The following is a 26,047-nucleotide window of genomic DNA, read 5'->3' as shown; positions in this document are numbered from 1 at the left end:
GAGATAATTATCTATTTTATTTATTAGATAGAGATGAAATTTTATATAATAGATAAATAGGAGTTTGTGTTTTACTTTAATTGTAATCGAGCCTCTATATAACCACAAAGAAATCATGTAAGAGTTAAGAGAGAATTGATTAAGTTTTGAGTTAATTTTTTGATTAATAAAATTGATGAGTTATGACAAATATATTCTAGTGTTTAATTCGAGCTGGGCCATTAGCCGCTCCAAAATAAAAAAATATAACACGTTTACCTTAGGATTGAAACCAAATAATAAAATAATTAGTTGACTAATGGCACATGAACCATGGCACAAATTTGGGTTTTCAACTATCAATAAGATAATAAGATAGTGCAAGTGTTAACTAATCAAACAAGTGACATTAAAATATTGTTAAAACAAAACAAAACAAAAACGTATAGTTAATAGTTGATGATCACATGCATGTTGGCATCGTTAAATGTATATATGAAAAGTTTAAAGCAAGCAGGTGGCATAATTTAGTATACTATGGATCATGTTAGAGAAACGGTGGTGCTGATCGTGGGTGCAGGGCCATCAGGCCTTTCCACCGCCGCATGCCTCCACCAACACTCGATCCCGTACATCATACTCGAAAGAGAAGACTGCATTGCTTCATTATACAACAAAAGATCATACGATCGGCTTCACCTCCATTTAGCCAAACACTTCTGCCAGCTTCCTCACATGCCATTCCCAAAAACATATCCAAAATATGTGTCTCGGGCCGATTTCTTGAAGTACTTGGACCATTACGTTTCACATTTTAATATTCACCCGGAGTCTAGAACCACCGTGCAGATTGCAAAGTATGATGAACGTACAAGCAAATGGGAGGTGAAGGCAGCGGTGGGGGATGGCGGTGGTGTTCGGTGCTACGTGGGGCGGTTTTTGGTGGTGGCCACAGGAGAAAACACTGATGCGTTTACACCTGAGGTTAATGGGTTGACTCACTTTAAAGGTGAGGTTATTCATTCGACTGAGTATAAGTCTGGGACCGGGTATGAGAACAAGAAGGTTTTGGTGGTTGGAGCTGGTAATTCTGGCATGGAAATTGCGCTTGATCTGTCAAACCATGGTGCAAAAACCTCCTCGTCAGATTCCAGTAATATTAATATTAATATTAATATTATTATTATTATTTTAAAACTCACGGGCTAGGTCTTCTTCTTCCAAATCTCTATCACCATCTCTATACGTATTTATATGAGAAAACAAACCAATCTCTTAAAATTTGATTATAATTATTCTTTCTTCATGGGATGTTTGGCAAAATTAGTTGCTATCCGTAGTTGGAAGCTGGTGGCTGGTGACTTAAAGCTTTAAGATGGTAGCTGTAGCTTTTTAGATACATTTAGATGTTTGACATAGTAGCTGGAACTTTTAATAAAATGTATAAAATTACTAAAATGAGCATAACTAAAAACACTTATAATAATGAAACAGATTATATTTGTCGAGAAGTGCAAAATCATATGAATACGACCCTCGTTGTGTATCTTGATTAATTGGATTGTTTCTTTGTGAATTCCTATACGAAGGTTTTGTAGATGTGTCTCCGAGTATTCCTTGATCATTTCTTCTAAGAAGAGGAGTTCCTCTAATTTTATGAATTTTTCTAAAATACTCTTTTCTTCAATATCATTCAAAAAAGTTTCGGATTGCCTAGGATTCCACCAATAAGTAACCCACGATTCCAGACTTTTTTGAAATAAGAGAGAAATCCACCGGGGCAAAAATACTATAGATGCAAGATATAAAAGAGGAGTGAATGCTTTCTTTTTTGCCATTTTTTCATCTGTGAATTGTTAATGAACCCATCTTATTCGTCGACTCTATGTAATCTAATATTTCTCTCACGCATCAGTTCTATTACAAGTTATCGAACCTATGAATCTATTCACTATTTTTTATTTATACTAAATGTATTTATTTTGGAATGTTATTTAAGTGAATAAAAATATTAAAAGCTCGTAGCTCTTTTAAACGTTACTAGTAGATCTTTAACTTTTTTCTCCTAATTTAAAAGATTCAAGTTTCTTGAACCAAACAAGGCTTTTAATTAAATAAGAGTTTTTTCTTAAAAACTTGAAGCTAGAATTTCCTAAAAACTACTAAAAGCTCTTATAGTTTTTTAAAAAGTAATAGAAAAATATAAAAAGACATGTTTGTTAGTTAAATTATAGAATTAAAGATGAGAGATCAGGTCATCTAACTAATGCTCTTATAATTTTTTACGTTTTCATGCCTCTACAATTAAAAAATAATAATAGTTGGTTACCTTTCTATCGTCTTAGAGACAAGATAGTCTAATGTAAACTTAACTATTGTATATTTTTGTGTCAATACGCTAATATCTTCTTGTCCTCTAGCTTAATTCTTGCAGAGTTGTTTCAACAATTGACCTGCAACTAAAATGTTTTTTTTTTAAGAAATCCCCTCGCGCACTACCATTTGATCCTCATACCTGCCCCCATTTTATTTATATGCTTGTAGTATAATCTTCATGCATATACATTTTATGTGTGTAGGTTCATATCGTATCAAGGTGGTCGATGAATTATTTATTTGCGTTATTGAACTTGATACCATTGCATTTGGTTGACTCATTAATAGTGCTAATTAGTAAGGTAATATATGGAGATCTAACTAAGTATGGTATCCAAAGACCTAAAGAATGTCCCATTTTGCTCAAAATAAGAGATTGTAAGTACCCTGTTGCCGACGTTGGCACGGTGAAAAAGATCAAGTCCGGTGAAATACAGGTTTGATATTTTGATTTTCATAAAGGCTTATGCACGTTTGCGACACCTTTTTCGTGAAGGAAAAAAAACGTGAATCTGATCTTTCTAAGACTTAAACAGGTCTTACCAGCATTAAAAGGCATTAAGCAAGGTGGAAACGAAGTCGTATTTGAGGATGGAAAATGTCATCAGTTTGATGCAATTGTGTTTGCTACTGGTTTTAAGAGATCAACGCATTTATGGCTTCAGGTAATGTTCTATTTACCATGATTTTGTATTTGTATGCGTGGGAAGAATAATTAAGTCATTAAAATTGGATTGAAGTCAAGGGCGAAGTATTGTTGTGGCCCGGAGTCTCCTCGCAACTCCGTCCTTTGTTTTTTTGTTCAATAGTGTAAATTTACCCGTTTTCATCTGAAAATTTTTATATGTAGGGTCAACGCTTAGCACTAATTGAAGTAATATAATTAGATGGTTAATATGTATTTATGTTAAAACACGCAGGGTGCTGACTATCTTTTAAAGAATGATGGGTTCCCAAAGCAAATGTACCCACATCACTGGAAAGGAGAAAATAGGATTTATTTTGTTGAGCTGGGAAAAAACAGCCCTGCTTGGAGCTACCATTGATGCCCAAAAGACAGCCAACCACATTTTCAATATAGTCTCAAAATAAACTCAACTTTTTTTAACAACTGGCTACTCTCTCTTTTTTTTAATATGTGTGTACCGTTAGCTACTCTTTCTTTTTTTAATATGTATTTACTGTTTTTACCAATAAACAACATATGAAAATCCTTTTTACTTGGATCATATTGCTGCTATAAGGTAAATCAACATTTTCTTGTCTTACTTAAGGGCTGTTTGTTTACATATGAATGGAACCATTCAGATGTTTTATATCTGATTCATTCAGACTTCAGACTGTTTGGTTTAAAAAAAACATCTGAATAGTTAAAATTATGTCTGAATCATTCAGACTTACTGTTGTTGCTGAATGAGACAGATGCTCATTCAGATCTGACTCATTCAGATCTGAATGAACCAAACAACCCCTAAGACTCATGAATCTCTTTCAGTTATAAACCATACAGTAGTTTTTTATAACTTTGTATTAAACTGAGATTTATTATTAGGAGTAAGTTGTGTTATATATATCTCATTATTATGTCATATGTTTTGAAAAAACAATTATCCATACGGATGCTACAGATGAAGAAGCTCAAGGCTCTCCATAGCAAACGGATCATCTGCAACAAAATGTTCCAATGTAGCTTAGAGTGTTATATATTTGCGTTTTGTTAGCTAATATTTAATACTTGAGGTAAGCAGCAACAACAAAACGCATGATGAAACCTCGTGGTCGATTTTTTTTTTCATTTTGGCTCCCCGACGTCTGCAAGCTCGCTCAATCTGAGCCCCGACGTTACCCCAACGTTGCACATTGGTTGCAATACATGTGAAAAGACCATTATACACATGTAGTTTGCAACCATGTGGTTTAATGTTTTATTGTTATTAACATTTACACCCTCTCTTATTTCTTTTCTACCCTACCGCCACCCACCCCACACCACCACCTGCTACCATCCTCCTCCAAAATTTAACAGTCTAATCAATATTCATCCACATTAACATCATAATTTAATGTAATCAACCATAATTACTTTAGAACTGATCGATTCGAAACAAATAATAACTGAATAAAAAGTAACGACCTCCAATCAACTATGATTGGAATCGCAACCGGTTGATTAATTCTTCATGTAAGTAATAGAAAACATGATAATTATTAAACCTATGAACTTGTTACAGCAGAGTGAGTAGTTTTCGCAACAGAGAATGATGTAGACGACATGATTGTCAAATTGGTCGAGTTCTCCTTTAGGATGTATAGTTAAGGATGAGATTAGAGTTCTTGAGAGGAACTCGGTTTTTTTTGCGACAGAGGAGGCACACGAAATTGTTATGTGTATACGACTAGGTTATGATGTTAATCTAATCTCTTCCTTACATACACCCAAGGGGAAAACCCTTCATTAGTTAGTAAGTGTAAATTTAGTCGAATGGGTTAAATATTAAAGGGAGAGGGAAGGATTTGAGCGGTGAAATCGACAACAAAATTTCCACAAACTTTTCACCGCTAGCTGCACCAAAACGATTTGGGGGGGGGGGGATTGATAGGCAAAACAACACCCACACCGTTCAGTCTTAGTATTTAAATGATTCTTTTGTGTTTGGTAAAACACATGCAATACATAGTGTATCTACCTCAAGGCAGTTATACTTGGTAGAGGTGTTCTAAACCATTGAAACCGTCCAAATCAATACTGGTCAACGGGTTTGGCTGGTTTGAGATTTAAACGGTTCGGTTTTGACAGTTTGTCAGTTTAAGGTTTCGGTCCAGTTTGGATTGAGCTATCTAACCTTTATCACTTTTATATTTATTTTTCTTTCATTTTTGGAATAATATTTATTATAGCCAGTTTTGTCGGTCACCATTTGCATTGTTAATACAGGATTACAAGGGTCAGAAAAGAGTTCACAGACAACATGATATACATGGGTTACAACAGTTAAATAAAAGACAACAATAAACGGCTACTTCACATAATACAACAATCAAATTCAAGACCCGTCTTTGTAATCAAGCCCATTAGTCGGACTCGAATGTTGCATTACTAAATCATTTAGTTCTTTCTTGAACCGCCTTTTAGCGTTTTTGTTCTTTTCTATCTGTTTCAAGAAGTTTTCTTCTATCTCACTTAACGACTCAACTTCATTATCACTATTGTCACCTCGACCACACCCACCTTCATCTTCTGATACAGGTCTTCCGAGTTCACTACTAGTTTGCATCCCTTCACGGTTGTTCAAGTCACTATCGGGCCCCACATTATCGGTTTGTGGGCCTCTCATGGCGGTAGTCTCTTCACGTTCTCTAAGTGTTTTTGTTATTAAGGTTTTGAGTAAGTTCATGACTTGTACCGCATGCATTAGTGCTGTTAACGGATCGGACATCTGAACACGAAACGTAGTGCGAAAACATTAATTTCATACAGATGGTATTTTAAAAGCAGTGACAATAGGCTCGTGTCAAAATATGGCGGATAAAGTTTGAACCGTTACCCAACCTAAGTGGCCTGCCAAATAGGCTCGTGTCAAAATATGGCGGATAAATTTGTACACCACCAAAATTATCCATGCACCGCTAATATCTCTAGAAGTACTATTATGCCTTCTAACTATTAGAAAAACAAGTGTCCAAATATGTCCCGATTTTTAGGCATGTAAACGAACCAAACGTTTAATATGCAAACAAACATGAACAAAAGTTTTGTTCATATAGTTAAACAAACGAACATGAAGTTTAGTGTAGTTTATGTCCGTTATTTTATGTGTGTTTAAGTTTGTGTGTTTATATATTCAATTAAAGTTTTAGACCCACTAAAGTTTAGTGTAGTTTAATTAGCTTATTAGGCCTGACAGATTGATGTTCACGTTTATTATTAACTGATGTTCGCTCAGATAGGTTTGTCATCTATGTTCAGTTATGTTAGTTTATTTAGGTTCGTGAACAGTTTGTATACTATTAACAAACAAACATAAACGAACACAAACATAAATTTTAAAAATTTACCTGAGTCATATTCGGGGCGAAAACCATGGCGATATTTCTAGCATTCATTTTATTCAATTCTTCATGTTGTGCCACGTCAGACATAAGGTCAATAGCCCAATTAAGCAACGCGGTTTCAGTGGGTCTTAGCTTTTTAACAAGCTCGACCCGTTCCTCTTCAGTGTTACACTGTAAAACCTCATCGGGTGAAAGCCCGTCAAGTACGCCACATGGCAGTTCCCGGAACCAAGTTTTAATTAAGCTCGCGAGACAATGAACCTCTATGTCTTCGGGAACTGTGCCTTGGTTTAACTGGGCCCGTACGTGCTCTTCATGACTATTTTCAGGGTTTATACGGAATATTCCTTCTGCCTATAAATAACAAAAAAAAAAGTTGGTTTTTGATTAGATGAATTGGGATGCGGGTTGGTGTCATTCATTTGAACCCGGTCCATTTACTTAATCGTGTTGAAAACCTCAACTCTATACCGGGCCAATGTGACCCATTTACGACCCACATAACCTGTTTACCTGAATTGGTCAAACAGGTTGCTAGGTAGGGGTCGGTTTGGGGATCAAACCTCGATTTTTGAATTTTTGAAAAAAGTTCAGTTTCTGTTTCTTCGGTTTGAGTTTTAAAATCGTTTGATTTCGATTTTTGAGTTTTAGAAACCCAAACTTTTTTCTGTTTTTTAATTGTTTGAAAACCGTTTGGTTTCGGCTTGGTTTTTTACAGAATTCTAGTTTTTTAAGACCGTTTGATTTCGGTTACACTTTTTTCGGTTTTGTCATTTCCTAAAAATTTGGATAAAAAAATAACATTTTGGGCCTAATTTTTTTTGTTAGATAATAATTAACTGATTATTATACTTTTGGGCTAAATATATTCGGGTTACATTAGATATTAAAGTATTATAATTTACTTAAAATTGAAAATAGAAAATGAAAATTTATAAGTTCAGATCAGTTTTTTCGGTTTTAATTACACGCAAAACCAAAACCAAACGGAAAGTTCGGTTTTAATGAAAACATAGAGCCAAACTGTCGGGTCTTTTTTTGGGTTCAGCTATGTATCCACAAGGACAACAACCCAACCCAACCCAAACATGAATGTTTATTATACGGGTTACATTAGACCCAAGTCAACCCATATATAATAACTGTGTCGTTTTAGGAATTTCTGCCCCTAATTCAACTAACAAAAAAGCTATAAAGGGTGACATCACATGAGCAGAAAATCAGCTAAATTTACACTTTGTAAAAGCGAAAGTTACATTAATAATAACAAAGCTTTTGTCATCATAATTTGAATATGTACCTTTAAACCTTGTTGAGCATATAAGCGCTTTTGCATGAGTAACAGAATCGTGGGGACACTATTTCCTCTTGAATCATAAGAGCATTGCATCGATTCAGCAGATACACCAAACACACTAACACTACACCAAAACAAAACATACGTCAATAGAGGTGGGCAAATCACGAACCAGAATTGTTCGACTTAGGATTCCCAGATAGCTTTAATTAGTATTATTTTATTAAGAAATCAAACATATGATATTATGATATGATATGAGGGACCCAATATTATTTGTTGGATTACATACAGTAAAACCCATTGACCAACATAATAAACCCTAAATTCCAAATCAATCAATTAAACACCAAAATACATAAACAAATAATAATATCATTAATTTCTAACTAAAAACCCCCAAATAAATAAAATTACATACATACATACATACCTTGCACTGGGAACACGAGACGGGATTTCAACCTGGAACTCAACCGGAAGTCCTAGGAACCCATGAAACCGGTCGAATGTAACGTGAGTCAAATGTTGGACGTCTGTCGGCCAACCAATTTCCATTTGACGGAACTTAGGTTTCGATTCGTCCATCCGATCATCAACCCGACACGCCGCCATTGATTTCCGGAAAGCTGCGATTATTAACTCCAGTATGGAGAGTTGACTTTCGTCTGACCTTCTGTTTCCTCCGCCGCAACCTGTGACGGCAACCATTTGGGTCATTGGGTGAGTGAAATTGAAGTGATTTAGTGTAAGAGAGTGATGGGTTTTGATAATCGAGAAGATATGAATGAATGAATGAATGAATGAATGAAGTTGGTTTGAAATTTAACAACTTGGGGCTTTCAAATGGGTTTTATTACTTTAATTTAATTCAATTTAATTCATCCTCTGTTTTACTATTTTTATTAGACCTCGAATCTTTCCTTTTTAATATGTTGTTACAGCTTACAAAGTTACAACTAAAGTTGCTTAAATAAAGGTTGAAAACGAAAGGCTTTTTGGATTTTGTATTTTTATAAAATTAATTTGTAACTATGTGTTGACCCCAACAGGGGTGGTGAAACCATACCCGGAGTTCAGATTTTGGTGATCAAGAGTCAATCGAAGCACTAATCAAGTCGTTTGTAACATCGTTTTGAGCTAATTTTGACATCAATCGACTTGTATCATCCTTCCAATCAGAAGCACTATAAAATCAGTTTGAAATTCAGGAAAAAAAACTTAACGTCGTTAGGTTTTCTTTAACGTGAAATCATTGAGAGCCGTTTTTTTAAAATTTGGAATTATTGGTGAGAATAGACTAAGTTAGGATTATTAAAATCCAATTTGTCATTAAGAAATTAATTGTTTGCTGGAAGAAATAAACAGTAAGAACTCTTAATAGTTATAAACAATGCAACTATAGTACATTTGTGCACTATTGTAACTTGAGTATGATAAATAAAATATATGTTTTGATTTCCTTGAATATTGAATTTATCTTTAAAAATATATTGCAGTATGTCAAAAAAAGAAAGCGCTACCTCTCATAATAATCCTTCCAAAAGTTAGAAGTAACGAGAATGTTAGCAATGAAAATAAAGAAATTATAGTCTAGTGGATGGAATCCAAAAGATGATTAACGAAGTTATGACTCTAGTTCTTGATGCAACATATCTACAAGTCAAAGTTAAACAAAATCCAACAAAAGAAGTCGGAGTAAGTCCGTTTATTCAAGAAAGAAAGAAACTTACAACAGCTCTACATCTGATAATAATTTAAGAAACGAAACTCGAAAGAAATTAAAACTCCAAAAGGGATGCAACTTTAGAAATTTTAAAGTCTACAGTCCCAAAGAGTTTTATGGAGATAAAAATGGTATAGTTGTCCTGAGATGACTAGAAGAATAAAAATCAATTGTCCTCATGAACAAGTGCACAAGTGAAGAAGTTATCCAATATTCTTCACAAATGTTCAAGGGAGAAACTCTTGAATGGTGGAATACCCTGATTCAAAATAAGGGTAGAGAAACATTGTATAATCTGAGTTTAGAGACGTTCAAATGTCTCGTTATACATAAATTATGTTCAATTCATGAGATGGATCCAATTTAAACTCAATTATGGAATTACAAAGTTATTGGTACAAATCTCAAAGAATATAATACCAAATTCCTAGAATATTGCCGATTGGTTCCACGTCTGGTTACTCCAGAATATAGCAAAGTGACTCGTTATATATATGGGTTATCAAGATAAATAAGAGATATGATGCGATCTAATATGCCACAAACAACTGATTCAGCCATGAAATTGGCTGAATAATTAATCAACGGTATGATAAAAAATCAAGAGGAAGAAGGGGGGGGAGAGAAACTAAGAAACTGAAATATTCCGAGAATGTGCATATTGTATATTTGTATGTTGTTCTTTGGTGTCGGAACCGACTCGGTTGCACGCTCATATACTTGTATACAAATTTAATTACATCTGGTATTTAGTTTCAGAATTACTACCTAGGTTTAAACCACAAATTTGTTAACTAAGATGTATTAATATGATTGATTTATAATATATATTCATTTGTGTAATTATAGAGCCTCTCGTGAATCGTAAGATATAATATGTGGAACAATAAAATTAGGAAGTTACAGAAGGTATTGACTGATTTATATATTGCAACAAGTTAAGAAATTTAACCCATATGAAAATTTGAAGGGATGTATGCGGAAAAAATATACACTAAATTTATCTAGTGGTTACTCAACAACAAAATTAGATTAAATTAATCACGTCACTATATCCTATTTAATAAGATGTTGGCGTTAGCAAAAGTAGACTTGAGACTTCCATGTCTAGATACATCTTGTTTGAAGTGTATAATAAACAAATACGTTCATTTTCAGCAGGCAAAATTATTAAATAAAACATATAAAGAACATAAAAAAAATTAGAAAACTATCATAAACGTAGATTTTTAAACTTAGTGGAATAATAATAATAATAATAATAATAATAATAATGAGGAATATTGGTTTTAAATAATCTCAATTATCACTTTTGATCGCTGTCCGTCTCAACTAACGAAATGGTCGATGACAGTCCCACCAGCTTCCAAAGATACACGACTAACGGAAGCTTAACTACGTTAGTCTCTAGTCACCGGAAAAATGTTTTTGGTCGGAAACCATTTTTTTATTTGGAAAATTCAACATTTTCGTCTCAAACCTCTTTGAAACCTTAGATTGGACCCGTATGAACCTTTTTAGTAAAAACTCAACTATTTAGGTCGTCACTCAGAATCCTAGGTAGTGGTCACCGAAATAACGTTTTTGACAGGAAAACTCATTTTTCAAGTGGAAACCGTCTGTGATGGTGTTTAGATAGCGGTGATTACCAATTAGTGTCTAGCTGGGTTGGATAAGGCTTGGGCTTTCCTATAGGAGGTATCAAGTTCGAATCCCACTCCGGGCGGTCTTGAGGTACCCGTCACCAATGAAGTTCTACTAAGACAGGAAGCCGTAGTGGCGCGGGTTCGATCCTGAGGGTCGGCCCAGGTCTGTCGCGGACTGAATGGAGGTGTTTTACCGGCGTCATACCTCTTGCGGGGTGGGGTGATGGGTATCCAAATGGGTACCGGGTTAAGGGTTCCCTCCTACAACCCTTTTTTTAGATAGCGGTGATTAGTAGTGGTGGTGGTGTTTGGGTAGTGGTGGTCAATGGTGGTGTTGTCGGTCCGCGACGATGGTGTTCATGTAGTGTTGTCGGTCCGCGACGATGGTGTTCAGGTGGTGGTGTTCATGTTGAGTTTTCTGGCGAAAAAAGAGTTTTATTGAAAAAAACGTTATTCCGGTGACCAAAGACCAATGGAGTTACGCTTCCATTAGTCATGGATCATTGGACGCAAACATACTAAAAGATGGGACTGTCACCGGCTATTTCATTAATTAGGACTAGAAACAACTAAAATGTAATAGTTAGGATTATCTAAAACCAATATAACTACATGTCTTATGCGTAACAGAATCCTCATTCATAATCTTGTTCTATTTTTTGCTGTTTTATTTTTTTTGATATTGTTTATTCAAACTAATTTGTTTTATTTATTATCTTTTTGTATTGTATCTGATTTGTTACCAGCCAGATTCTTCGGTAACATTTAGAATCAATAATTTGAAGGTAAATGAAATAAAATTAATTAATTGATTGATCAATAATTTATCTTGAGAAAGTTATTTTCCATTTTCATGAAAGTTGATATAAAAAAAAGATAAAACTAAGTATATTTTGGTGAATATACACTTACGTAGAAATATATATTTCATGCCAATTATTTTGTTTTTATACGGGTTCTGAAATATACAGTAAACATGCACATAAAACTACAGAAATTTTTTTAACAACTTACTACATTAAAGTATATCAAAGTAGTTAACGGTGTTTTTATAGAACGGCACTTAACGGTGTTTAAGGTCTTGTTTTAACGTTCTTAGGTTAAACACTTAAACTAAAAGACAACCATTAGTAATGATATTTTAATAACGAAAACCGCAAGCTAAACCGTTGAAATTAAAATCAAAATAGTTTAGCTCTTGTATGGCTTCACGGATTGGGTTTTATTGGCCTTCTATGTACAATGCATTGTCGAACTAAAAGTTGTCTAGATTTACATCAAACTCTTGAGAATACAGGCTAAAAATGAACCACCAAACCACATAAAAGTCTTAGAAAAGTTATATGCAGTCCTAAACAACCAGCTATTAAAAAGAAAGCAATCCAAATCCAAACACATATAAATCAAAATAAACAAGTCCCTAGTTGTCCGAAAAAATGTCCAACTCCAAAATGGGTCTATGTTTAACACTTGTTTCATTTCTAAAATAATATTACTTTATTCTATGGGCAACAAAAAATCTAAAGTATCTTTTAAATATTAAAGTACAGACAAAGTGATTTTTTAAGAATGTCGTTATCAAAACAGGTAACTTTTATGTTGAATTATTGCTTTGAAACACATATATTATACGCAGAAGTCAAATATAATGCCGAAACGTGTAGAAAAATATTGGTCGCGTGGTAAACTGGTAGAATAATAATAATAATAATAATAATAATAATAATAATAATAATAATAATAATAATAATAACAACAATAATGTTACACGTATGTGTATAGATTTGCTATATACTTCTAGTTATGTGTAAGACGGATACTAGTAACATAATATTTGTAACTAAAGGTTTGTGTGGGCCTGTTTTATTCGGCTTTTTGGTTTTAAGAATTTTTTTATTTTCAGGTACATGTTTGTTAGAGTATCCTAGGGCTGTCTACGAGCCGAGCCGAACCGAGCGAAGGGTTGCTCGTTGCTTGGCTCGTTTACAACCGAACCGAACTGAGCGGCTGAAATTCAAACCGAGCGAAAATCGAAACGAGCCAAAATCAAATCGAGCATTTTTCGATCGAACATCGAGCGATTTCGAGCATTATTTATTTATTTTTAACTTTAAAAAATTCAATAAGAAACAAATTTAAATGTTGTAAATAATAAATTTTATAAATAAATTAGTAGTTTTTAGACAAACATGTAATATATTGTAATTTTTTATTATAAATAAGTTTAGAGTGAGATATAATGATCATGTAAACAAACTTTTAGTTTTCTAAAAACTTGAATTGAACAAATAAAACTATAAAATTAACGGAATATGAAAAATTTTAAGGGGTAAAAATAATTGTAAGCTTGTATTTATGTGTTTTGTCTATATATTTATATATTTGTTCATATATAATTATATATAAAATAAATTAAAAATATTCGAGCCAAGCCGAACCGAGCATACCCTTGCTCGTTGCTTGGCTCGTTTACAAACCGAACCGAGCAGAGCGGCTCGTTTTCAATCGAGCGAGCATTTTCCGAGCAATTTTCGAGCGAGCGGCGAGCGAGTTCGAGCGTCGAGCGGTTTGGACGGCCCTAGAGTATCCACAACAACAAACTCTTACAAACCAACATATCATCGCCACATCAGATTCCAAACTTTTCTTGAAAACCTCAAATTTTTTCCACAACAAAAAATCTCCACAAAAATTTTAAAAAGATATTAAATATGTATGTATATATGTATATATAGTATGTGTGTGTGCAAGAGGAGAGGGGCCCACTGTGCAAGTTTGCAGCATGTTTGCAGTCATGGACTTTACTTCACGAACTTGACACCACAATGGTGGATTATTTCCACATCAAGTTTGCTTCCTTGCCACATCACCCAAACCTTGGGGGTTGTGGCTTGTTGTAGATAGAGGTGCACAAAAGAACTGGTTCCGAACCCGACCTGGCGGCTCTTACCCAGAACCGGTCCAACCCGACCCTACCCACGGGTACGGACCGGGCTTTGGGTTTCCCTCCGGAACCGACCCGGACCTGGTGGAACCGGTTCTGCCAATACCCGGTCAAAACCCAACTCTACCCTACCCGAAACTCGGAAAAAACCCGATGGAACCGGTCAAATACCCGACTCCCGGAACCGGTTCTTACCCGGACCCGTTTTTGACTTTTGTTGACCATACCCGAAACCGGTTCCTACCCGGTTCCAGTTCCTAAGAATACCCGGTTTGTGCACCTCTAGTTGTAGATGCTCTTATGGATTGGTTTCTGGTTCACATTTCAGCTTCAAATGTTAGGACCTGAAAAAAGTTGTTCAAATTAATAAATTTAGGCCCGAAACTTTTAGCAAAAACTACTAATAACCACTTATTAACGAACAAGACTAAAACTTTGTGGCCCAAGTAATAAGTTTGTGCCAAAATTCAATAACAAACATTATAAACATATAAAACTTCTGGATATCTTGAGTTTTAAATCAACACTGCGTTTGTGAAAAAAGCTATTACAAAGTGAAGGTTCTAAAATATTTATCAAATCCACGTTTACTTACGGAGTTTGTAATGTCTTCTTATTTATGCCATTTTGTCAAATAACATACTTCATTTTCTTGGACCCGAAAAGTACAAACCCCTCAAGGTTTCGAAATATTTCAAAAGCTACAATCACTTTCACTAGTGAGACCATCAAAGGTGTGGCCATAATAATAGTAATAATAATAATAATATACATATATAAACAAATACATGGTAATAAATCAAATAACAAAGCCCACCCCTTGTAAATAAAAACACTCCTTTTAACTGTTACTGTTATCTATATAAGGTACAAAAACAATGACATCCATTTGCAAATTTCCAGCATACAAACTACTCCAAAAATTATGTAACCGGGCGGGTCGCGTGATCATATATATGCAAGCGAGTTCCTATCGTGATCTTGTGGACGACCCCTTGTGGGAGTCGGCGGTCTTTGAGTATTAAGTTCCTATAAGAAAAGAGAAATATAAATGATTAGGGTCAACACCGGTTCACTGTAAATTTACTAGTTTAAAAAAAGAAAAACGACAAATCATATCTGGTACAAATAAAGTTTATATAGACATCAGTCAACATATGTGAATTTCTAACTACAAATGAAGCTAAAAAAAGTGGTGTGGCAATTTCGCAATTACTCTAAAGTCTAAATCGATTAATTGTGCTACAACAAAATACAAGGACAGTAATAATAATCACGCAACATTTTACAAGTAACGTAATTCTTATTACTCTACTAATTATAAAACGAAATGACTTAAGAGTAATTATAATTACACTACAGTTTACAATTAGTGTAACTATTACCACTACTTGTATTTTGTTTTAGCATAATTACTCGAGGAATTACGTAAAAGCCACCGTGTGAGCTTGTGAGCTTTTTCTTCACGTTGCATACTTCACATCGTAAATGTTACTTGTATTTGATCTTTAACACCAATTATGTAAATCTAATTGTTTGTGTCCTTCTATGTCATTTCCACCTTTTAAATTACAAAACCTGGTTTAATTGGAATTTGTAAATATAAAAACAAATTATAATTATAGAAAAGAATATTGTATACTAAAGAACAAGAGTAAAGTGCAATTTTTGTCCTTGAGGTTTGGTCACCTATGTAACTTTAATTCAAAAACCTTTATTTTTAATATGGACCCTTGAGGTTTCATGATTCTTAACCAAAGACATGGTTTAACCCTGAAACGGTGTGTCATCACTAAACAGTGTTAGGTTTCTCAAAATCTTGAGGTTATACGACTGCTGCCACCTCACTATGAAGATTTACAACTAGACAAGCTTCACGTCCACAAAAATAACTCCTGATGCTTTTCAAAGTTAACGATTCAAAGCGGAAAAAATGAAATATAATAAATTGAGAAATAAGTTAAATACCTGCATCCAGGTGTCATCTTGTAGACGTTCGGGAGACATTTCTGGTGATTGAAGTGGAGGCGGCAATGGATGAATTAGTTTTGGGACAATCATTAATCCTCTGCCAATAACTAATATTGCACCAGCATTGTTGGCAGTCCCTGAATTCAAAATTTTTAACACTTAAGAGAAAAAATCACAACAATAACATACGGTTTTTGCGTGTAAGTCACCGGACTTTATTTGTGTATGATTAAACCCTGAAGCTTTTTAAGCCAAACAATTAAAAGTATGAACTTCATTTTAAAGACAATCTTCGTTACAGTGTAATCAAAATCTTACTTTTTAACATTAGAAGAAATGGTCCTTTTTTTTGTCGGTTATGAGTTATGACTGATGACCCACAACCGAACCTAAAACTGGAATCTTCAGAGGTCATTTAGAAGTGACATTATTTAGTTTCGGTTAAGTTAGTTACTGGTCACCAATGGGTCAGTTTTAAAGTGAATGGGCTTTGGCCCATTAGTTTAGGCTTGGGACTTGGGCCCAACATCAATGAAGTTTTTTAAAAGCCCAACATATAGCATTATTTATACAACTACTTTGATGGCCCAATATAACATTTTAGCCTAAATATAAAAATATAAACAAAAACGAAGCACTTCTTTATACTGGTCCGAGTTCCAACATGAAACCGAAAGTCAACCGAAAACTTCATTTTTGAAATAAAATTCAAGTGAGCCTTTCTTATTTAAAGAGGTGGTTTTTGGGTTTGGTTTCTACTCACTCCAAATAAAGTCACCAAACTTTATAAAAAGGACTTCTTCGTTAAGTCTCAAAAGTCCTGGGACTTATGTGTAAATTCATCAAAAGTTCATATGGTATCCTATTTTTAACAATTGCTCCAATATAATATAAAAGTTTTGTAAGCGGGAAAAATAAAATACTTACCACAATAGTTGGTTGCGGAAAAAAGGGTAATTAACTGTCCCTGAGCAAATCTTTCAAATCCATCCATTACACACTCATGTGCTCTTATAATAAGCTGAAGCTTATTCTTTTTACAAAAATCTGAAACCCTGTCAGGCTGCAAGAAGTTATTTAGTTATTAGTAAGGGAAGTAACATCTGAAGGTGATAAAAATATGACATGTTTATGTTATACTCTGACCGGTGGTCAAATGGGTTTAAGCAAACATAAATAAGTAAAGATGGGTCAAAAGGTTGAAAGTCAACCTTCTAAATCAGTTTTTATTAAATCAGTCCATTATTGTAATAATATAGTTCTGTAATTGTATTTTAATTCAGAAAGTTAGATAAGTAGTGTAATAATATAGTTCTGTAATCATAATCAAGTTTAATACAAAAGTTATTTATAAAAATCGTTAAGAAAGGTGTTGCCATTAAGTACCGGTTACAAACTGAACAGTCAGGCGGGTTGACTAGCAACCTTTAGTGTGGTTAAAATGGGTAGGGTCAATTGGATTGACCGCAAAGCATTTTTTTGAGTTCTATGAATAATCTAAAAGATTTTTAATTATATATCAATGTACTATGCCATATATCCCAAATAAAACAAATTTGCTAAAACTAGGGCCTAAATGGTCATTAAAAGATGATGTTTTGTTTTTTGGGACTTTGTGGTAACCGGGGTCTGGGAAAGCAGGTCAAAATGCTGAGTTGGCATGGTGATGTGTCATTTGGTTGATTATTCAACTTTTTTTTATTGTTTAAAAAATGCTGACATGGTGTTTTCTTGATTATTTAGCATAATAAAACGTCAACACTTATGATTAACAAAAATGCCAAAACAGTCAACTAGTCAAGAAAAGAACACATCACCATGCCAACTCACCATTTGACCTGTTTTTCATGTTTTCATGTTACCAGTCATTAAGTACAAAAAATATTAAATTCATATTCTGGGTAATAAAAAGGCAAAAAAAGAATGTATCTATTATGATTAACAAAAGTTACAAAACTACACTGCTACACTAATAATATTTTTCCAAATAAAACCATTATGATTAGCAAAACTTCTGAAACTTTATACCCATTCAACACATTGCAAATGTTCCTTTTTGATCCGTTAAAGACAAAACATAGCCCAAAGATAGAGACAAAACTGCCGCCTATCCCATCAAGCATATGTCAAATTGAAATAACTGTTGCAGTCTTTGACAATAACTCATAAGACCCTCCGCTATGGGCGCCGTGGAGGGCGACCTTGAGGCGCGGTGGGTAGGATCGTTGTGACGTTGGGCGCCTTTGCTCTCTCAACCTCTCACACACACATACATATATATGTGTATATATATATATAGGGGCACCAAACCACAGCGGGGCATTACTAGTTGGGCTTCGATGCCCCCCGGTGCTTACGTGGCGCTTGACATGGCATGGTGGAGGGGCTTTGATGCCCCCCCACCATAGAGGATGGTCTAATGTAGTAAAACAATTAAACCATTTACCATCTAATATATAGATACATGTGTGAGTGTGTGTATATCTCTTGTGTGTGTGTGTAAAACTAAAAACTGCATGCATACCCCAAAAGTAACAAGACCGGGTCCCCTAGCATTCGGTCTCAAACCTTCAACACTGTCATTTTCTGTGGGATCAGACCTGTAAAATAAATAATTCAAAAGAAATGCAAAACATGAAGGTTTTACCTTAATGATAAAAGAAAATAACTTACCATAGCAAATCCATTAATACAAGGGATCCAGCATCCATGGTTATGGGTCTTTCTATTTTCTCAATTTGTTCAACCAAATGTATCGATCTCCCTATGCCACCATGCATACATATTATTTTCTTTTCAATAAGTGCTGCAAGTGGAAGGTGGTTAAACAGTTGGTTGAACCGAGTCCATGCCCATATCCCATCATTCTCCCCCTGCACATCATACATTGAACGGGACATGTGAGAATCAGATTGACCCAAAAAAAAAATTCCTACCAAAAACTACGTGTCAAATATGCTTAAAAAGAATCAGTGTTAGAATAATAATTTGAACTTTCATATGAAACAACTTACGTGTTTCAGCTAGGCCTGCAAGCGAAATAAACGAACAAACATGAACAAAAGTTTTTGTTCATTTAGTTAAACGAAAGAACATGAACACATGTCTTGTTCGTTCGTTCGTGTCCATGAACATTTGTTCATCTAAATTCGTTTATTTCCTTTAGCTTGCGTTCATTTATGTTCATTACTTTACATTTTGTTTTAAGTCCATTTACTTACGTGCGCAAATTTATTCATATTTTTAGGCCCATTACAATTTAGCCTAGTTTTAACAACTTTTTGGGCCAAACACATTGTTGTTCACATTTACTTTTAATTGGATTTAGGCATTTAGCCCAGTTATGTTCATCAGTTTACTTTCATGAATCACTCGTTTATGTTGTTAATGAACAAATATAAACAAACACAAACGTGTTCATTTTTTTTTAACGAACAAACACCACACGAACAAGAAAACCCCATTCGTTTAGTAGTTCGTGTTCGATCGTTTGTCCGGAAAAAGTTAAACGAACGAATACAAACATGCCCGGACAATGTTCATTCAGTTAGTTTACAAGCCTAGTTTCAGCCCATTTGACCCCCTTTTTAAGCTACTTTTTATAGTTTACCACTTTACCCGCTTGTCAAAAATTATTACAAATAATTACATTATTGAAGTGATAATCTAATTTTTTAAATGAAATAATTAGGATGTTTTGATAGGTAAAAGTACACTTCAGGGGATTCATCTTGTTTGACTTGTTTCCTTTTTAGCTAATTTTCAGTTTACCTATTCAACCAGTTAGATAAATAAAAATATAACCTGAATCAAACCACTAGCAAGTAAATAAATCAAAACTGCCAACTCTAGAAGCATTGACCCATACCATTCTTTCAATGCATTCAAGCCGAAAACCAAAAAGCGCATTTATATCAGCAGCCTCATGATTTCCACGTATCAAGTGGATACTCTCGGGATACTGAATCTGAAAAGTAATAGTAAATAAAAAAGTGAATTTTACACTAAATCAGCAAGTCAGACTTCAAAATTTTAGAAATTCAACGATAAGAACAATAAGTTACCTTTAGAGCAAGTAGCAGAGTGATGGTCTCCAAACTATGTTGACCTCGGTCAACATAATCTCCAAGGAATAAATAGTCAATATATCTGAAAGGCAGAAAAAAGGTAATTTAAATACATTTTCATGACAATAAACACATTACCAGTAAACTGGAACAATAAGTCATTAATATAATAGTAACAATATTATCATAATAAAAAATGACAAAACTAAAAACCGCTTTTAATTTTTAGGAAAACAATTATCCTCTAGTCAGTTAATGAAGTGATGCTAAATAAATGTAATAAAGATATATCTTGTAACTGTTATTATAGGATGCTATCTTTTAGGGTTTGTTGGGATTTGTTAGTCTTGATTTTTAGATAATATTCATCTTTATTACTTTAACTTAGTTTCCTAACAAGATTAGGTTTGTTTGTTCACCAATATTATCTTAGCGAGATATAGGTTATTGCGTATACTAATATCATACAACGATAATATTCCCATAAATCAAGTAGGTCAAACGGATTGAAAGTTGACCAAAGTCTACTTTATAAGCATGTAGGCATGTAGCCTCCTAATCCATTATTCAAATATTCTGATAATTATTATTATTTACCATAAAACAGTTTCTGAAATGACTTTTATCATATCTATAAATCTATTAAAAAGGCAATTAAAAACGTACAAGTACAACTACTTTTGATTTAAAATCAATACGTACGTTATGTCTCCAGCAGTTGAAGGATATCCATATTCATCAAACAACCTCATCAAATCACCAAATTGACCATGAAGATCACCAAACACTTTAATGGGAGCTTTTAACTGAAGTACTGTCGGCTCGTGCAAAAATAACTGTTCAGCAGCATAACAAAGCTCTCCAACTTCATAAGAATCAAGAAAAAACCTCCTGTTAGCAGGTGGCTTCCAGTTTCGAGGCCTGAGTAAAGTAGATATGACCTGAAAAATATGAAATTGTTATTATTATTATTATAGTTGTTGTTGTCTGTCATGTAAGTTTGATCTTTTAAAAATTTTCACTATGCATTCCACAGTCATAAAAGACAAGTAGGCTTGTAAACAAACCAAATGAACACGAACGGGGCGCGTTTGTTTGTCTCACTTTAACCGAACGAACACAAACAGGTAAACGAACGGGGTTTTCTTGTTTGTGTTCATTCGTTAAGAAAATCAACGTGTTTGTATGTTTGTTTGTTGATAGTATAAACGAACGGTTCACAAACGTAAACGACTGAACACGACAGCATGTTTGTTCATTTAACTTTAACTGAACAAGCAACCGAACACAAACAGTTAAACAAACAGGGTTTACTTGGTCGTGTTCGTTCTTTAAGAAAATGAACGTGTTGGTGTTCATTTAGTTCGTTCATTAATAGTATAAATGAAAATTTTATTGGACCTAAAAAATTCATAAAACTAGACTAAATTGTAACGTGACATTTTTTTATTTCATAAAACTAGACTAAATTGTAATGAGTCCAAAAAAATTTAAAAAGAACAAACATAAAAAAAACTAACCGTAACAAACTTAAATAAACGAACACACTCGAACATCATGAACATAACTATATGAACATTCATGAACATGCTTGTGTTCGTTTTTGTCCGTTCATTTAGCCAAATGATCAAAAAAGTTCTGTTCATGTTCGTACATTTAATAAATACACCAACTTATCGTCAAACAGTTTAAGGAACGTTCGGTTCCGTTCGTGTGCAAGCTTAAAAAAGATTATAGAGTGTTCGTTTAGGGGAAGGAATATATTAATAACTTCTATAATATTATAGCTTTTCTTTTTAAGACAAGACATTTGTGATTATAGTTGGAGAGTGTTCGTTTAGCCAAATGAACATTCATGAACATGCTTGTGTTCGTTTTTGTCCGTTCATTTAGCCAAATGATCAAAAAAGTTCTGTTCATGTTCGTACATTTAATAGATACACCAACTTATCGTCAAACAGTTTAAGGAACGTTCGGTTCCGTTCGTGTGCAAGCTTAAAAAAGATTATAGAGTGTTCGTTTAGGGGAAGGAATATATTAGTAACTTCTTTAATAATTATAGCTTTTCTTTTTAAGACAAGACATTTGTAATTATAGTTGAAGAGTGTTCGTTTAGGGGAAGGAACATATTAGTAACTTCTTTAAAAGATTATAGCTTTTCTTTTTAAGACAAGACATTTCTTAAATGAAAACAAAAAAAATTGATTACATGAAGGGGTAGATGGGTAACTTTATTTTACCCTCAAATAATACATCTTTAAAGAATTTTAAAAATCTTACCTTCTTATGCAAGCCTTCCGGTGACTTTTGCCTTGTGAACTTTTTAGCAGAATATGGTGTGTCATTTTGCAAAGGAATCATTCGTCTACTTTCATTTTCAAACTGATCCAATGATAGCTGTCTTACCAATCCACCCAGGTTACCTACAGTCTCTTTAGCAACCACAACCTGTATTATATTAACATGCTCAAATGAGTCAACCTAAAAACTCAAAACTAATAAAACATGCTTGAAAATAAAATAGAATAAGATACACAAAGTTAAAAGAAGAAAACACATACAGCTCGTGGATGAAGTCGAACATCTCTCTCTTCATCACTACCTTCTGAATTGTTATCTGCAGGTTGTGAGTTATTATCTGTTACTGACGGTTCAGCATTAGCAGCCTGTGCCTGTGCAGCTTGCCAGACAGCATATGCAGCCTCAGCTTCTGCAGCAGAAGCTTCAACCAGTCTGTCCATTGATTCTTTGTCCATGCTGCTAGAAATATTTAAACAATGAATTTGGCACATAGCTTCAAATAATAATTGAATTAGTAGGAGAAAAAAGATAACCTTGAGCCCGTAGATGAGGGACTCTCAGGCCCGTCATTTGAAGATAAAGGATCAAAGGGGTTCACATTAGTTATCCTGGGACTGCTCACACTGGATCCCCTCTCAGTTAGTGTAGGAGTATTAACATCAGACTGAAAAGGTGAATTCTCTGCTACAAGGAAATCACCTAACAATACCTCTGCAGCACATAAAACATGTAAAATGTTATTCTTCGGACTGAGAAACTGTAATATACTAAAATGCCCTTACCGCCTCTAAGACCACCATAGACATATAACCGAGCACCAACAGATGCAGCTGCATGCCGACATCGACGCATAAGCTCTAACGAAGGTTCGTCTGTTTGCCCTTTGTTACCACGTGGTGCGGTCACTAATCCATGTCTGTCTAACCAAACACCAGCAGCAGTGTCCAAAACTGTAAATTCACATTTTAAAGATTGTAACCATCATCTGTTAAATATGATCAATAGTTAAGTTCAACTAAAACTAACCTGCAACAGCAGCTTCACCATCGACTGCCCGACCACCCCTAACAACACCTCCTGTAACATGCAATCGGGCGCCAACAAAGACCTGATTTTACCATAATTGAACTGATAAGCACATACATGTTAAGTATCAACTATTACTTGTATAAATTGTTAATTTTTGCTATGATTAAACTGGTTTGAGATAAAACACAACCTAAGTAAATCCATTTAGACAGGCCTGTAAACGAACCAAACAAACATGAGCGAAGCATGTCCGTGTTCGTTCATTTAATGGAACAAACGACCGAACACAAACAATTAAACGAGCAGGGTTTTCTTGTCCGTGTTCGGCTATTAAAAAATGGGTGTGTTCATGTTCATTTATGTTTGTTCTTTAACAGTATAAACAAGCAGACATAACTGAACACAGATGAATGAACACAACTGAGCTAAAACCAACTAAAAGTAAATGTGAACAATAATGTGTTAGGCCTAAAAAGTTACTAAAATAAGACTACATTGTAATGGGCTTTTAAATTTAATGAACATAGACGAACAAAATTAAACAAGCGTAAACTAAAGAACAAACGAGACATGTGTTCATGTTCGTTGGTTTAACTAAATGAACAAGCATTTTTGTTCATGTTCGTTCGTTTATTAAGCAAAAAAACATAAACGAACTTCCCGTCGAACAGCATGCTTGTGTTTAGAAGAAAAAGGGTCAAAATTGCCACCTCTATCTAATATAATTACTTCTTCCGCCCCAAATTATTGTAATTAAAAAAAACATTTCAATTCATGTGATTTTAGTTGACATAGAGTAGATAACAATATCCAATTCAGAAGTGGAACAATAATACTGGAAAAGTAAAAAAGGAAGCGAGAGGGAAACATGTGGCAATAAATGCAACTATAGTTAATGTGTTCATTATAATTAACAAAAGTCAAAAAAGCATTTATACAGTAATGATATAAATCCAATTACTTACCGAGGCATGTTGGTACCTTGACGAAGGGGCAACTCCAGGTGCAAGAGTCCATTCCCATTGGCCATTCCTATGCATGAGCAACCCATAAGCATCTGCTAACGGCTGCGGTCCACATATAAAGCAGATATGCAATGCAATATAATTAACTATTAGTTACAAGAGTTCATAATCTTTAGTTCAACCACTTAAACCACCCAAATCCTTATTTTGTCATGAGTCCAAAAGTATACCAGAACTTTTATAACAATAACAATGGTAGTAGACTAGTAGTCGTGATAAATAAATAGTGATGATGAATTGATGATAACAATAATCAAGTGATAAAACTTAATTTATGAATAAAAATAATGTGTAGCTTCTATTCACATTAAATTTATACATTTTGTTTCATATTAGATATGTGTTGCTTATTGTTAAAGGTCAGTGTTTCATTTTGTCATGCATGTGATAGTTATGTAAGTTACTTTTGAAATTGTATGGAGTGTGCTTGTAACATCTTTGCATGTTATTTTGCTAGTTTGAATATATGTGTTCATTTGATTCAGAAAGTATTTGGGTTGCTTTGTTATTCGCTTATCGAAAAATAATGTTGTTAAAATATTTGAATATGATATGATTATTTCAACCTCACTTAATATATGTTACATTACATTATGAATAAGCTCGGCTGCATGGGAATAATACTTTTTTGTAGTTAATATATGACTCTTAAGTGTTACGCACGATCCTTTTGGGGATGAGATGTTACAAATTAAACACGTGTATATAATACCAAATGCAACAAGTATAGCATGTATATATCAACAGAAAAATGTGCTGTGTACATCAATAGACATTAATTACAATGTATTAACATGTAAGCACATATTTGTATTGCCAACTGGGATAATGCAGGGTAAATGTACAACAAAAGTGTGGTAGTGAATTCCACAAGGGCACTAGTTTAAAGAAAGTAGTTGACCAAAGTCAGAGCATCGGGAAGTAATTAATAATATTATTATGCTAAGTGTATATTTTAATGATAGTCAACATACCGTGCCAGAGGTATCTCTACCACCACAAAGCAAAAACATACCGTCCGAATGTGCACTAGCTGTTGCATACCTGCAAACAGCAAAATTCACTTAAAAATACAAACTTATATATATACACACACAAAGAGATATTGAGTTGGTTTGTGTCATATCAGTCAAACCAAAAACCAAATTCATGTGATTAAAGTTTAAAAGTTTCCACTGATTCCATAAAACAAGAAAAGGAAACTAAAAAACAAGGTATCAAAAAAAGGTGCAATCTAACACAATGTATAGATAACCATATAATATAACAATATGTATTTGTAATTAAAGTTTCACTTACATTCTAGCAGAAGGTATATCGCCGTCTGGATTTAACCTCTGCCATGCATACGGTTTCTGAGCAGTATCCAATGCCCAAGCATCGGACAGTACTTTCTTTCCTACAATAAAAAGTGAGTGCAATTAACTACAACCGATCTGTCCCAAAATGTAATATTTACTAATATTCTTCCTGCATGTTATTCATCTTTGCTAACATCAAAATGACCAGTTACATTATATAAACAAACTCACCATCATTGCCGCTAACAGTAACAAGGTATCGTTGGGCAACCAAGTCCATAACATGACCATATCGTGGGCCCGGCCCATCCCCTTGAACAACAAGTCTGCAC

General features: G+C 34.1%; 2 protein-coding genes and 1 pseudogene across 3 annotated transcripts in view; 1 reads left to right on the top strand and 2 right to left on the bottom strand.

Moving 5' to 3' along the window:
* Positions 1–516: 516 nt before the first annotated feature.
* LOC143531651 (putative indole-3-pyruvate monooxygenase YUCCA10) lies at positions 517–3,447 on the top strand (annotated as a pseudogene).
* A 1,752-nt stretch (positions 3,448–5,199) lies between these two features.
* LOC143531687 (rho GTPase-activating protein 2-like) lies at positions 5,200–8,503 on the bottom strand. Its single transcript, XM_077026932.1, has 4 exons — positions 8,139–8,503; positions 7,709–7,829; positions 6,412–6,762; positions 5,200–5,792 (listed from the first exon to the last, which is right to left on the bottom strand). The coding sequence occupies exons 1-4, from the start codon at positions 8,423–8,425 to the stop codon at positions 5,400–5,402; spliced, it is 1,152 nt and encodes a 383-aa protein (XP_076883047.1). The 5' UTR covers positions 8,426–8,503; the 3' UTR covers positions 5,200–5,399.
* A 6,275-nt stretch (positions 8,504–14,778) lies between these two features.
* LOC143531686 (serine/threonine-protein phosphatase BSL1-like) overlaps positions 14,779–26,047 on the bottom strand; it is a 12,160-nt gene continuing 891 nt past the window's right edge. The window contains exons 5-21 of one of the 2 annotated variants that reach the window (XM_077026931.1): positions 25,947–26,041; positions 25,714–25,813; positions 25,389–25,458; positions 24,371–24,421; positions 23,387–23,468; positions 23,143–23,310; positions 22,894–23,071; positions 22,621–22,816; positions 22,340–22,507; positions 20,762–21,000; positions 20,057–20,141; positions 19,861–19,959; positions 18,666–18,865; positions 18,517–18,592; positions 16,920–17,055; positions 15,990–16,129; positions 14,779–15,050 (exon numbers count right to left, since the gene is read on the bottom strand). In XM_077026931.1, the coding sequence (XP_076883046.1) occupies positions 14,970–15,050; positions 15,990–16,129; positions 16,920–17,055; positions 18,517–18,592; positions 18,666–18,865; positions 19,861–19,959; positions 20,057–20,141; positions 20,762–21,000; positions 22,340–22,507; positions 22,621–22,816; positions 22,894–23,071; positions 23,143–23,310; positions 23,387–23,468; positions 24,371–24,421; positions 25,389–25,458; positions 25,714–25,813; positions 25,947–26,041 (2,164 nt within the window). In that variant the 3' untranslated portion in view covers positions 14,779–14,969. Of the gene's footprint in view, positions 15,051–15,989; positions 16,130–16,919; positions 17,056–18,516; positions 18,593–18,665; positions 18,866–19,860; positions 19,960–20,056; positions 20,142–20,761; positions 21,001–22,339; positions 22,508–22,620; positions 22,817–22,893; positions 23,072–23,142; positions 23,311–23,386; positions 23,469–24,354; positions 24,457–25,388; positions 25,459–25,713; positions 25,814–25,946; positions 26,042–26,047 lie in introns of both variants that reach the window. The other variant, XM_077026930.1, reaches the window with a different exon arrangement.

Source organism: Bidens hawaiensis, unplaced genomic scaffold (genome assembly GCF_021521415.1).
Source record: "Bidens hawaiensis isolate Kalapana, Puna unplaced genomic scaffold, B.hawaiensis_p1.1 tig00009196_1, whole genome shotgun sequence".
Taxonomy (NCBI): domain Eukaryota; kingdom Viridiplantae; phylum Streptophyta; class Magnoliopsida; order Asterales; family Asteraceae; genus Bidens; species Bidens hawaiensis.
This window is presented reverse-complemented; position numbering and strand designations above follow the sequence as displayed.

What these genes read in the sequence shown, in the direction of transcription:
- LOC143531687 (XM_077026932.1), bottom strand. Translation starts at nt 8,425, where the DNA reads ATGACCCAAATGGTTGCCGTCACAGGTTGCGGCGGAGGAAACAGAAGG. An exon ending in TCTCGTGTTCCCAGTGCAAG is followed by an intron (nt 7,830 to 8,138) that starts GTATGTATGTAT and finishes GTTTTGGTGTAG; the next exon opens with TGTTAGTGTGTTTGGTGTAT. An exon ending in TCGCCCCGAATATGACTCAG is followed by an intron (nt 5,793 to 6,411) that starts GTAAATTTTTAA and finishes TTTCGTGTTCAG; the next exon opens with ATGTCCGATCCGTTAACAGC.